At 54.8% G+C, this 14,396-nt stretch overlaps 1 protein-coding gene across 1 annotated transcript; it reads left to right on the top strand.

Annotated features, from left to right (window-relative positions):
* Positions 1–12,540: 12,540 nt before the first annotated feature.
* CON7 (C2H2 finger domain transcription factor con7) lies at positions 12,541–14,396 on the top strand (the record flags this gene model as incomplete). The annotated part of the gene is made up of 3 exons (XM_065758234.1): positions 12,541–13,266; positions 13,530–13,710; positions 13,957–14,396. 3 exons carry the CDS (start codon positions 12,541–12,543, stop codon positions 14,394–14,396), a joined length of 1,347 nt encoding a protein of 448 aa, XP_065612989.1.

Genomic DNA, 14,396 nt, shown 5'->3' with positions numbered 1-14,396 from the left:
GTTCCTTCGCGTGGGCGACCAACAACTTTGGAGAAGAAGCAGACACTGTGCCCCTCTGGGGCATTAACGCTTGCTTAGTCGAATCCCAGCGGTTTGGGTCGCTTGAGATCTGTCGACGCCCTAACCTTCGCGACAGATCACTCTAGCAGCGGGCTGCGTTTCTTGGTGAACCCCCCAAACCAGGGTGTCGGGATTTGCCTAGTTCATTCGAGTATAGCCCATAGATTGGGGATTGGGGGACCTGAGCTTCTTGAGCACGCAGTAGCCCTAAGAAGCACATTGGCGTCGATTCCTGGGCGGGCGCTGGCGCCGGCGCTTTTGTAGGAGCCGCGGCCACATTGGCATTAACTTGGGCAAGGCTGTCTCGGCATGCCTGAACATGGGACGGACGATCGGTAGCGTGTTAGTTATGGGTAGAAAAGAGGTTCGAATCATTGATGAGCGTGGCGATGATAGCAAGCAAGCTCGCAAGGGCGGCAGCATGTGGACAGCGGCGACAACGGCGACAACGGCGGCAGTTGTGCTGTGATGATTGTCATTTGTGATGCATTCAATTGCGTGCAGGACCGGGGGGCATTCAAATTCGTATCGGACGCCGACCGACTCGGCCGTGAAGTGAGCGGTGAGAGGTGTGACTGTGAGCGCAAACATCCCAGTGACCGGGGGGAGGGGAGGGGAGGAAGGACGGTTTCGAAGCCGAACGCTGGGCACGTATTCGTAGACGATGATTTGAACATGAAGAGAGGCAGGGCGTAAGCATTGTAACGGTAGGTGGCGGTTAAGTTGTTGATTTGCAAGCAGGGAGTTGAGAGTCGGGAGATGGCAGACTGAGGTGCGCAAGCCACGGTTGAGGTGCCGTGGCATGCGAGGGTGCGTAGGTACTCCGTAATCATACGCAGTACTCCGTAGAAGGACTCGCGGGAGGATGGATGTTCCATTGGGCGAGTGGCGAAGCGGGCGAGAGGCGGCGGGCACGGCGGGAAAGAATGACCCAAGAGTAACGGGATGCAAATGTCACTGCGGGATTTCTCCGAGGTCCCGCCATTGGCAGAAATGGGACCTGGAAGGTTCAGATTCGAAGGCAAATGGAAAGAATCGTGAAGACGACTGGAAAGCACTCCTTCTCCGCTCCTGCATAAACTGAACACAGGAAAGAACAAAAGTGACTTGCCTTTTCGTCGTTGTTACCAGCCAGCTGACGGGAGTTCTGCCTTAGGCACATTCAATCCAAGGTATCTCAAATAGGAGGTATGTGAGGTACTTTTCGAGCTGGAAGGCACGAATGGAAGGCATTGGCACTCCCTTTACTGAGTAACATGGAAAGTGTGCGGGCATCTCTGCGCCAAAGTGGTTATGCTGCGCAGGCTACCTTAGTGGCAGGAAGGAACATACCGAAGTTGAAGGTGCCTGCTTCATAGAAGGTAAGGTGCCATGGTGATACCTACACAGGACTGAGGAAAGTACGCGGAGCACAAATGCTTGAGCTAAGGTACCTACGTGATGATCTGATCCAATCAGACATGGACGGCTACATGCCCGTGGAAGTACCCCTCACCTTGATTTGAGCGAGCTCACCGAGAGCAGGTACCTACGACACTGATACTGCCAGGGCAGGCGCGACAACTTCCCAGCGGCCACTTCCGGCCGAGGCCACGGTCCTCCGTCCACCTTCACCGTCACCGTCGCCATCGCCGTTGTTACTCGGCAAGAGCAGTCGCTTCCAAGTTCCAGCACCTTTATTCTCACAGTACGCAGTATGGATGCCTCCTTGTCCAAAGTCCCACCTCAACTTTGGATAACCGCACTTTTGTTTTCAATTCCACCGAGGCATGTGTAATTGATTTGTGCCATTATAACTGCCCAGTATCCGCCTCCTCCGATTCTCGACTCCGCATGCGTCTTTTGGCAGTCTGAAGGCCTCTTTGGTATGGAGTCACGGGGTACCCACTTTCTATCACTTTGCAGTGCAAATTAACCTGGACGGCAAGGTATGAATGTCGAATATTCGCCGCCGCAGTCAGACAGGGTCGCAGGCTGTCACAATTAAGCGAGGGGTAGCCAGGAGGGAAAAGGAACAAGCCCTCACACCGCATCCCCTGCTCTCTACACCAAGTCGCTTGGGTTTCTGGGAAGCTGTTCAGGGTCTCCCGGTGCTCCAGCCCTCTGGAAATTCTCTGAAGCAAGGAGAAGGGAACTAGCCAGTGGGCTGCCATGCTACCGACCTTACAAACAGGGCGGGGGAAGCAGCACACTGTGGTGATTGACATTGACATGGTGGAGGGTACGGAGGGGAAAAAGGAGAGGGAGGGGGCATTCCCATGGATGGGATGCAGGGCAAGCTGGATACTGCAGCTGCTTGCAAGGAACTCAATAAAGGTTGCCTGGAGGGCTGGGCCACCCTTCCCATCTTTACCACCCCCAATTGCCCCCGCTTTCTCTTGACTTCGCTGACTGAGCGCTCGACCAGGACCTCACCAAAGCTGTGCACCGCGCACTACGAAATACGGAGTACGGATACAGAAAACCTCGAATCTGGCCGTCTTCAAACCCTGGCATCTAAGCCCCCTCCCCCCGTCTCGCGTTTGGCTCGGTATTCCTGGTAAATCCGCCCCCGGCAGATCTCAGCTGCGACAAAGTCGACGTGGAGGGGTGGCCCGTCCGTCCGTCGTCCCCTCGCGAGGTCGCCCGGCCTTGAGGTGCCCGATGACAGGGGGATGCACAAGCGAAGGGAAAATCCCATTTCCAATATCGAGGAAGCGGATGCCGCTAGGTGCCTTTCCAGTTAGCACCAAACAGCCCTCATCCCCGAGGCTATTCTCCCCAAGCGAAGTCTGACCCTCTGCTCTCTCCAGTCTCCAGGAAACCCACCCTTCATGAAATAGAAGCCAACAGGGTGTCGATTGTCGATTGTCGAATCTCCGGCTTCCCAAGGACCTCGTCGTCACGATCTGTGACAACTTATCACTACCAGAACGCGGTACGTGTTCTCTGCCATCTTACAGAGTATCTCTACGGAGTACCCAGATGGTGCCCCTGAGACTCCATCGCAGATCGAGCTTTGCCGCGAAGCGAGTGACGGTTCCTTGACGGATTTCGGCAAATCGATCGGAATTCCGCACTCGAGTTAGAAAGCCTACCTCTCAAGATCCAGATTCCAGGATCGCAGAGATGACATGAGCTTCCATGTTCGCACTGAGAGGCACGGATAGATTGAGGTCATCACTAGTTGTGTCCAGCCGTCCCCTACAAGGCTGCCGTCGTCTTGGTTTTCCACAGTTTCAATCATCACTGGCCTCCCCGACTACGTCGCGTCGCGTCTCGCTCGCTCGCCCCTTGTGAGTGGAAAATTCGAGACAGGATGAGCCAGCCTCAGCGTTCGTGTCTGCACCAGCGCCAGCGTACATCTAGGCCCTAGCTTGGGGAATCGTTTGACAAGTCGAACTTGCGGGGAAAACGCTAAGATAGCCCCCGAACTACTGGTGGGTGACAGGGACAAGCTCGACATCAGACACTTTGTGTCAGGAGACACGTGCCGTCTCAAGCAATAGGACTTACGGAGTACAACCTATATCATCTCAGGGAGATTTGTCTCCAGACTCTAGAGAGAGAATCAAGACGAGGCTGTGATTCTCGTGTGGGGGATGGAATTTTTCGGGTGCTCTTCACGCTCGTTTCTTGGTGGCGCATTCTTGGTCAGCTCAAGGGGGCTGGTTCACTAAACGTCTGCTGATCAACGAGATTTCTACATCGCAAATACGGTGGTGGCTTCTTCTGCTACAGTCCGAGCCCCTCGTCTTCAACCTAGTCGACCACCAAGCCGTTGGAAACGTCCGATATTCCGTCCTCGAGACTTGACCAAAGAATAAGTTGCGCCTTCGTCCCATTAGCAGCTATTCTTGTCGCAGTCCCGTTCATAGACACCGCTCAGGAAACGACCATATGGGCTCCACACCAATTGACAGATCAAGCGTAGGAAACCGCCGAACCCCTAAGCATCATAGTCTTGGAGTGATCGCCAGACCAGAGAGTTTAGACCACCGTTTGATCCCAAGCCCTGGACCGGCGCGCCAAAATAACCTTTGAGACGCGACTGAGGCGCCAGCAAGATCCTCGATGACTATACAAACCTCTAAAACTCTATCAAAGTGCGATGCTGCTGCCATCGCCCTCACGCGCAAACGCACAGGATCGCGCAGCAATTATACGAATAGAACCACAGCGCAAAAACGGAGTTAAATCTGGAGTCAAGCAGCTGAACACCAGACCGGGCCAGGAGAGAGTGCCAAATGACCGACGGTCTCAGAACCAGGGGGGGAGAAGGGAGGGAATACCGGTTTTCATTTGGTCGCTGCTCACAGACCACAGGCCACAATCCACAGCCCATCCGAATCCACTCGCTTGTATGTATTCCGTACTTCGTAGCACAATCTCTGTCGCGGGCGGAGAATATTCTGGTAGCAGAGCCCCGTCACGGGCGCCGGGGCTAGTGCTGTGTTCAAGGCGCCGGGCTCAGAAGTCCCCGAGGCGTCCATGCTGTTTTCGTCCATCTGGATCTACTCCAGTGCAAGCATTCCCTCAACTCCGCCCGAGTCAGGGTTCCACACTCGCGGAGTCTAGATCGCGGGCACCACACGGCAAGTCCCTCTTCAATGTCTCCCCCTTGGCCGGCACCATGAAAGGCGGCCTCAGTTTTCTTTGTTCTCTTTCCGTCGGAAGAGGACACGGACAAGCTACGGGGACGCGTCCAGACAACCGGCTGCTCCTTGCCCGATGCAGTCGAGTCTCAATCGCAATTGTCATTCCTCAGCTGCCGTGCCGAGACGGCCCCGGCGTTCGCGATGACGGATCCGACAGTGCACAATGGCATCGGGACACAGCAGTGCTCGTACGTACTGTTTTCTTACTGTAGTGCAGTCCCTGGCCATGGTCAGCGAACATGTATGCACAAACGAGGTACCCCACGCATCTCCACTAGGCTCCCATCTGCAACTTGGGACATCTGATTGTCTGGGTCGCTGGGACGTGTGCATCTCGTCGGGTTTGGGTTTTGGTGATTCGGATGTCCAATTTTGCAGGTGCTGGCGGTGTTTCTGCAGATGCCAATGCAACCATAACTGAGCATCTTGACGATCGACAAGGGCCTCAAGCTGAATGGCCAGTGATAGATGGAAGAGTCGGCACATCAGCCCCCCTCCCAAGCCCTCAAAGCCAAGGCGAGGCAAGGTGCAGGGGAGGGGGGGCATCAATCTTCACCTTGCATCGCTTGACCTGGTTCGTTGATGGCATGGGGGAAAAAATTGGAGGGAAAAAATGAAAGAGAGAGAGAGAGAGAGAGAGGGAGGTGGACCCAGTCACGGACTCCTTCCCAGTTCCCACCCACTTCATCATTCATCAGGCTAGCGCAGAAAAATGGCGCAGATCTCTGTTCTCTGGGGCCTAGGCTCTTGGTATCCACTTTGGATCCAGAGGAGAAGGAAAGACCCCACCGTCTCGCGTTCCTACCTTCTCTCATCGCAGACCCCAGCATCCATGCCCCCCCGAGTTTCCCAAATTCCCAAGTCCCCAAGTCCAAAGCCAAGCACCAACCTGAAGTCGACATATCCCTCTTACCATGAGTCTGCATCTCACGAGACCTCGCAACTCTGCGTCTTACAGTGGAAGTCCATGTTCATATACAAGCCCCACATTGAGATATACCCTCTCTCCGCGAATACCCACTCTGGGCCGCCGCCGGGCCACCTGCCTTACCTACCGCAACACACACCAGATCCGACATTCCCACCTCACATGCTTGTCGCTGGTGTGGCCCTTTTTTTTTTTTTTTCTTCCTTTGCCCTTCCTCTTAGCTCCCAATTCTCTGTTTCCTTGCGCCAGATGCTCGATGCAATTGGAGGTGAGGTGGATGCTTGACAATCTTTGCTTTGCAGCTCGTCAGCTCACGTACCTTAGACACAGGGCTCCCCAAAAATTTATCACGATCCACGGCCGTATTGGTAGACGAACGCCGTCACTCTGTCCCACTTGTCGGTATTTCCCTCGCGCCCAGCTGTCTGCATCTCAATTCCCGGTACGGTGTACCACAGCACGAGCAGGGCATGTAGGCAACGCCGCCCACCAAAGACCGTCAGCGGCTGCTCCCAGAGTCCCAGAACCCAACGTCAGGGAACCCCAAGCCAGCTGTGGGCACCAAATGCACACCACACGCACACACACCACAGGGCCACAGAGTCCACAATGCCACAAGGACCACGTCCACGACCAGGGGAAAGGAAAAATTTCAACCCACGGTGCCGCTTCTCTCAGCTCCGCGGCCGCGATCTTCCGGCCCTGGACCTTGCTTGTTGGTGCCTCGACCTGCCCTGATCTCCTCCCACCAGAGACTCGACTTTCAGCTTGAGCGCTGTTTGCCTGGTACCGAGGCACACGTTACCATCAGTTGCGCACGTTGTCTGCCTACGCCTATGGCCTACCAAAGGTACGTCGATCCGTATGGTCTCGCAATTGTACACCTACCTACTACACACCGCACTCTCATTTCAGCCCGCGCTCCTGTTCCGCGGCGCGGCTGTCAGTATCCTATTCTGGCTCTATCTCCTTCTTCCCCATCCATGTGTGATGTGCCGTATGGGTGTGCCTACACTTACCAAGCTCTGTAGCGAGAAACTTACCCGCTGCCCTTTTCCAAACTCCAGGTTGCCTATGCGAGACCCGGGCTCAGCAGCCGTCGTCGGCTTGTCCTCCTCTCCCTGGCGCTATCCATACGCATGATCAAGATCAACGCATCCTGGAGCGCTTGCAGATGGTCGATTCCATGTGTGCCTACCACAACCAACCCCCATAACAGTGCTTCCTTTGGGTGACTGTGCGAGATACAAGACACACGAGGGCATACCTACTCGTTTTGCGCCTTGGCATGCTTTCAGGAGCAATGGGCATTACGCAGGTTTTGGCCTTGCTCGAAATCATGGCTAAGACCATATCCAAGCCTTGGAATTTGCCGTCTGGAGGGAGTGCCACGCATCCGGAGGTGCAGGAGCAGGTCGTGCAGCATCCAGCTCGGCATGTCGTCGTGTTCTGGAGACTGGCTGTGCCGTACCGCGGACAGCATGTCTTGGGAGTGCGTGCTGCGGATATCATGTCAGCCAGTCAGATGGCTTGCCACGCCCTTCACCGGCCACACGCCCCCCTTTCGCCGCCACAGCTATTTGATTCCCATCCGCTGGGAACCTCGACCGTGAAAATCCCAAAGGTTGAGCAGGGAACAAGGGCTCTTGGGTCTCATGGTTGGGGCCCTGCTCGCTGGCTGCCACGCTCTCGTGGCTCCCCGAGTCTCTGCTTTCTCAACTGCGGTGGTCGACGGTCCGCTGCTGCTAGCGACGCAGCTTTGCTCGCTGGGCAAGCCTGCGCGACCACGACCGCTGCCTTTGCTGTTAACCAGCCCTTCGTCTGCTGTGAAATAGAATATTGCACAGCAATCATGACTGCGTACGGAGTGCGAAGTACTCACGTCCTCGAAAAGACTAGGATCAGGCCCGAATGCGCTTTCTATCCTCGGCCCCAATAGGCCATCCGGCACCAACCATCAATCTCTCCAAGCATTTGGTGTGGCGTCGTGAAAGGGGAGGGGCGGTCTCAACCATCATTCCTCCATTGAGAAATGGAAATTCAAATACCAGTCAAATCCACACCGATCGCTGCATCACGGAACAAGTCATCGTCGACCCATCCAGTTCCATATACACACGGCATCCTGGATAAATGCTCGGTGAGTACAGAAGTCAGTACGTTACGTTAGGTACAAGACTCTCTAACCAGGCGTCTTTCCGTAATCGACCTCTCTTACGCCGTAATTCTTTGTTTGTATATTTCTCGTCGACCCCTGCTCGCGAGTCAAGACGGCGGATCCGGCACCGGGCAGCTGCAATAGCTCTCGGGAAGGGGTCCCGATCTTTAGGTCTAGGTAGCGACCAAGTTGGGGGCAACGAAAAGAAGCTTTTTGCTCTTTCCAGTGGAATCCTTTAATCAACTCCTTTCGGCAGACTCCGTCGCGTACTGAGAGCCGGGAACAACACCGAATGCCATTGTGCGATTCTCATAGACATTGACCTGAATCAAGCAAGCAGTTGACGGCTCGACACTCCTTACTGTCAACGAGACATAGGTCACGGGAGCTAAGTCATCTTTCTCATCGGAGCTTTCGGTTTTCGGTTTTCCACAGGCCACACCCTGGACTCGGCATCTTGTCAATTCTAGGTTGAATAATGTCATTATTATATGACAGTTCTCATTCCTTCTTTGATGGGCGATAAGCATTACGTGCATAGAATTCCAAGGGCATTAGCAAATTTCCCGGCACCTGCGAGCATCCCAGGAGGCTTGGAGTACCAAAGATGATTAAGACGACGAGCAAAATAAGTGCAAGGAAGGCGCACGTTCCAGCCAGTTCAACGGCAGGCAGCTTCATCGATCCCGTGGATGGGCAATATCAATCTGACACGCGACGCGACAAGTAATCTCTAGGCTGTTGCCAATTATCTAGAGTCATTGGAGTCTAGTCTCCAGGCTCTAGAGTCTAGACAAGAAAGGAGGTTTGGTCATTTCATTGATTCAATCGTTTCACCCGTTCCGGTCGAGAGTCGAGCGTTGTCCAATGGAAAATGAGGCATGGCAAGACTGGGTTAGTATCAAGGTGCTGACCAAGAAAACGGGAAGCAAGCAGTGAAAGAAGAAGCGACGCCATACGCACAGCCAAGGTCTCAAGTCATTCAGACAAGCCACCGTACTTTTGGCTAGTCCCGGCATCCAGAAAGCGGCGTCGCCAAGCTAAGGGATCCTCAGCTAGTGAGTTAGTGCGCAGAGGGCATGCGTCCCCAGGTGGTTTAGCTGCGAAACGCACTTTCATCATGCCCCATCAGCATCATCATCATCATCATCGTCACCACTATTATTCATCTCCTGTACCCGGTATCCGTAGCGTAAGATTGCCAGCGCCCGCGCCGACACCAATCTTCAGACGCTGCAGTCAAAGGCCTCGGAGAAGCAACCGCCATCTGCCACCTCATCTGCCACCTGTCAGCTCATATGATGGCCAGTTACCTTTGTATACTAGATGCTCGGTGGTTGCTCCCCGCACGTTCTGCTGTCCAATTCATGTTCGAATGTCCATAGGAATACATACCTACGTAGTAGATGTCGACTGCGATAGAAGGAGGGGGGAGGCAGGCGGCAGGTCGCAGGCAGGCATGTAGGTACGTACTCCGTACCGCAGAAAGAATTGGAAGCCAACAGTACGCAGTTACGTACCGAGAGACACTCTTCCAGTCTTCCTCCTTCGGACGAATACAGCCAGGATGCTTTTAGCAGTAAGGAAAGTTCCTAGGAAGGCACGAGATGTATATCCCTGCAAAGCGAGCACAGAAGTCTGAACCTCACCCTTACCTTTTTACCTCACCCCCTGGTCCGGACACAGGTAGCCCTGTGGGAGACAGAGGAGTCGCACATGGACGATTCTTACCCGTCTTCTATCCACTTTGGGAGGATAATTCCAGTCTCCAAACTTTTGCGACAGGGATGTTGATACGTACCGACGTCTACACCGTGTCCCTGGGACTGCAGCCTTCTTTCACACCCACCTTCACAGGGCGCGTCCTCCCATCTTCCACGGCCGCAGTCACCTATCAACTCACATACCTCGAAGACGAGGGACGACGACGACTCACTGACGACGACGATACAACTGTCGACTACGTCTGTACCTCGGAGGATACGTACCTCCTGGTCTCCGCTCCTTCTTCTCCTGAGTCCATACTCCTCACAGGCTCACACCTCTTGTTCATCTTTCTATCTGTAATTGGATATTTGTAAAGGAAAGGAAAGAAAAGAAAGAGAATTGGTTGATTACGGAGACGGGGAAAGTCAGAGGAGGGACTGAGAGGGCAAATTCTGCCAAAGAAGGAAGAAAAAAAAAAAACGCGCTGCCCCCTTCCCCTCCTGTTGCTTGATCGGCTCGTCTTCTGAAGTTTTGGGTGTGTGTTTTCCATGACCATATTGTGCCAATTCACCAATCACTGCTCGCACTCCCCCGGACTCGGTCGTCTGCCCAGTTACATTTCGGAGCAGTCTCATCGTCAATTCCCCATTTCCTAGGTATCCCAATAATTGCTGCCCCGACTGCTCAATCTGCTCCCTGATACTTCCGCACACCGTAGATATCTCATTCCTTATACGTAGACAAGATACAGAGGAAGGTAGCCCCTCTGCTCTGGCCTCTAGGTTGTGGTGTAAGCATTGCCAATTGGGCAGGGCATCAGCAACAACCTTGGAAAAGGCAACCACAACCACAACCACAACCACAACTTGGACCTGGAGGCTGGAGGCTGGAGAGTCTGGAGGTGTGTCTGTCTCCCGGGATTTCACCCTTCCACCTCACTCACTCACTCACACTCATCCATCATTTTCACTCACCCCTTCACTTCAGTCTTCACCCCCTTCACAGTTCACCCTTCATCCTTCCACTCTCCAACGCATCCTTGCCCACCGCACCGCACACTCACAGGCCCGTCGACGCGTCTCCACCTGCTGCAAATCAGCCCTCGCGCTGACCCGTCACTCAGGCGCTCCATTATTTCCTCTCCTCTTCCTCAAGCTTACCCCATTCTTCCTATCCCTCTTCCGTCGCAAGTATTAAATTCGTCTTCCTCCCGGGAACGGCGCTAAGATCGAACTCCCCTCGTCATAAACCTTCATTGGGTTTACCCCCTTACCCCCTTCCTTAGCTTCGCCTTCCCCCTTCACATTTCCCACACACTGGTGCTTCACCGAGCTGAGCGAGAAGGAGAAAGAGAGAAAGAAAGAAAGACCAGACGCGCCAGAAGAATCGAAGAGAGAGAAGAGAGAGAGACTCACTCGACAACAACAAAAAAAATTTACCCCATCTTCATCTCGCTCTTCTTTCATCTCACTACACACAACAACCACACACACACACACGCTCCGCCCGCGCTACTTTTCTTTCCTCTTACTAGCACCACGGGGAAACCGCACTACGCAAGACACACGCACACACGCACGCACGCTCTTTGCTTCCAGCATTCGGCAGCGGCAGCGGCAGCACGAGCACGTACCTCACTCGTCGACGTCGTCAAGTCGAGTAAAGTCGGAAAAGACCAGAGGAAGGAGCATCCACCCTCCGCCACTACTCGTGCCCACCAGCCCACTCACCCACCCACCTTGCCTTCCAGTATCCGTACACTACGTACCTACTTTCGTACCAAGGCCAAGGTCAAGGTCAACCACGCCCCCCTACCGCACGAGCATCGAAGCATCAGCACCCACTACCCAACTGGCTACCGTACATACAGTCTACGGAGTATTCCTACCTACCTACACCTCTATCACCCGACACGACACTAGGTACCTTACCTCGTTCGCCCAGCCTGTCGAAAGCTGTGCTGGCTGTACCAGATTCTTCTCGCTCTCTGCTGCGTGTGAGTGAGCACTGCTCCTGCACCAACCAACGCATCACCCAACTCATCACCACCCTCCGCACTGCAGCACGGCGCTCAGTCGCTTCTTCTGCGTTGCAGCACCTGCATCCCACAGTCTCCTGCATCCCGCAAGCCAGATCAGACAAGAGTCAGTTGCTTTCTCGGGACTCCCATCTGCCATCTCGTCAAGTCAGGTCCCGACCTCTACACCAGGCCAAATCCAGACACACGCCAACCCCGATCAAAGAAGAGGCACACCCTACGCTATACGCAAAGAGGAACCCTTCGACATCCCATCCTTCTCGCCAACCCCACTCAACCTCTAGTCTCCCTCTCCTCGGTGTACGGAGTACCTACTCTCTCATACGCCTACGGCACTGTTCGCCGCCTTTGGTCCAGGTTCCATACACACACCCAGCTCGTGGGCCTTCCCACCCCTGCCCTATCTCCGATCCAGACGCTAAGGACTCGCTCGGCCTGAACTCAAGCGGAGAGCCCAGCCCATCCATTACTACTTAGCGCACTATTTTAGTGTCGCTCTCCCCAGGCAATACCGTCAACCTCTTTCTCAGCCAAAGCGAGTAAGAGCCAGAGGGAAGAAAAAAAAAAGAGGCGTCCTTTCCGTGATCTGGCAAAGACAACGCTATCCTTGCCACTTTGAGAGATCCTCGCTCAGGGCCGTGGCTAGCGACTTTGTTGTCATCACATCCCCATTTAACCATAAACCCGAGCCCTTGGGTGGCCCGCGCTATCTTGGCCGCCATCTTTATACACCATCGTCGCGCCGCCTCAAGTCTCACTTCGCTCCCGGCATCAGTCGTCTACTACTACTACTTCTTCCATTATCCTTCTTTTCATTCTTCAAGTGCAAGCTCAATCCGCTACCGCTACTTGAAAGACCGCTTCCTGAGCCATCCCATCGACCGCTCTTGCATCCGGAAAGAAAAGAAAAGGAACAGCCTACCACGAACCTGCGAACCATCTACCCGTTGGCTTGAGAACTAAGGACTCTCCGGCCAATCTTTGCGACCCAAGACGTTCCTCGAACTGTAGCATGTTCTTGGTCCCAACGCAACACCAGTTCGTTGACAACCACGCATCACTGCTCTCTTCAGGCTCGCCACAGCTTGGAGGTTCTCGCCCAGAAGCCGCTGCCATCAGCTCGCTCCTGACCTCGCTCAGCACCTCTATGGAACGCAGTGCTACCGAGTACTCGCAGTCAGGTTTGCCTTCGCCTTACCCAAGCAACTGCGGCGACACCCGTTCTGAAGGTTCATCTGCAGATCACGCATCTGCTGCGCAATACGCGACCCAACAAGAGGTTCGCCCCAGCAACTACTCTACCTCAGCGACGCCCACCTCCGAGTACAGCGTCTACCCGCCTTCTGCGCGGTCAGGATCCTTCCCTGAACACATTCAGCGATCATACCATCCTGCTAGCAACCACAACGGTGGCAGCGGAGGCATGGCGCAACAAGCAAGCAGTCCGTCTTTGCCCCAGCAAGATGGCCGTAACCATCAGGTCCCTCTGGCCAAGTCTGACCACGATGTACCCATAGATCCGTCGATAGCGGCGCCGAGTCCTACTTACGCGTACGGACAACACTCTCCCTACGGTCCTCCCCCGGGAGACATGTCGCACTCCTACCAGCATCCCGCCTACCAACCCCGTCCCGATTGGACCGGCTACGGCCAACACAGCGCCGGTCCCCTGACTCCCGCAAGTCACGTCTTCCCTCCGACACCGAGCTCTGCCCCTCCCCAGGGACGACCCAGCCAGGTAAGTGAAGCTAGCAGGCGATGAATTTCAGGTGTGCCAGCACGTCGAGAGGAAGAGTTTGCGCTCCTCAGAGGACTCTTTTTACGGCAACTCATCCGAGCAGTGCTTTGCGCTGCAGAATCCGTGAGGCAACCGTCCAAAGAGGGGGGGCTTCACAACTAACCAGGCAGCACGGCCGTTAGTGCAGGGTCGAAGGCTGGCACACGCGCGTATTCTCGTCCAATGGAGGAACCAGTGTACTGACGTAACAGTTTGGCAACCAGGTATACTCTTTCGTTCCGATCCCCGGTGCCCAGCAGCATAAGCGACCCCGTCGACGATATGAGGAGATTGAGCGCATGTACAAGTGTGGTTGGAATGGCTGCGAGAAGGCTTACGGCACATTGAACCATCTCAACGCACATGTCACAATGCAGTCTCATGGACAGAAGAGAACACCCGAAGGTACGTGTTGCAGCACAATTTGGATCCCGAGTCGTTGGTTGCGGACTTTGTCAAAATCGCGTTCGCGTTTGCGCTGCCAAGCGGTACGCGGGACTAGCGTCGTACATCCCGCAGTTTAGCGAGCCGTGATTCTTAGCTTGTTTGATCCAGTGCCATGCACATGGCCTAGTGTCCGCGACAAACCTACGAGACCCGCGCCAAGGCACCTTTGTCGCAATGCACGGAGGCTAACATTTTGGGCAACAGAGTTCAAGGAAATCCGCAAGGAATGGAAGCAACGCAAGAAGGAGGAGGAGGCAGCTCGCAAGGCCGAGGACGAACGTCAGCGTCAAGCTGCAGCCGCTGCTCAGGCCGCTGCCCAGAACGGTTCAGGTGATCCTCAGTCCGCACCTGACGGCTCATCGTCAGCATCTGCATACGCGCCCGGTCGTCAGGTCCAGTTGCCGCCCATCGGATACCAGCCTTCGCAGTACCCTGCGCCCCCGTCCGCTGGAGGTGTCGCGCAGCAGCCTCTTCCCGAGTACAATGGCTCCCACATGTACTCGGCCAACTACCAACCTCAGTCTCCTTACGGCCAGCCGAACCAGAGCATGTACAACTCACGTGAGTTTCAAATCGTCTGCACGAATGACCTCGGCGAACTAACTGTACAGGCAGATAACGGTGCTCAGGCCTCAAGCCACTGA

Source organism: Colletotrichum fioriniae (genome assembly GCF_027942845.1).
Source record: "Colletotrichum fioriniae strain IMI 355084 chromosome Unknown scaffold_10, whole genome shotgun sequence".
NCBI classification, from domain to species: Eukaryota; Fungi; Ascomycota; class Sordariomycetes; order Glomerellales; family Glomerellaceae; genus Colletotrichum; species Colletotrichum fioriniae.
Note: the sequence above shows the minus strand (reverse complement) of the source record. Positions and strands in the feature narration are given on the sequence as shown.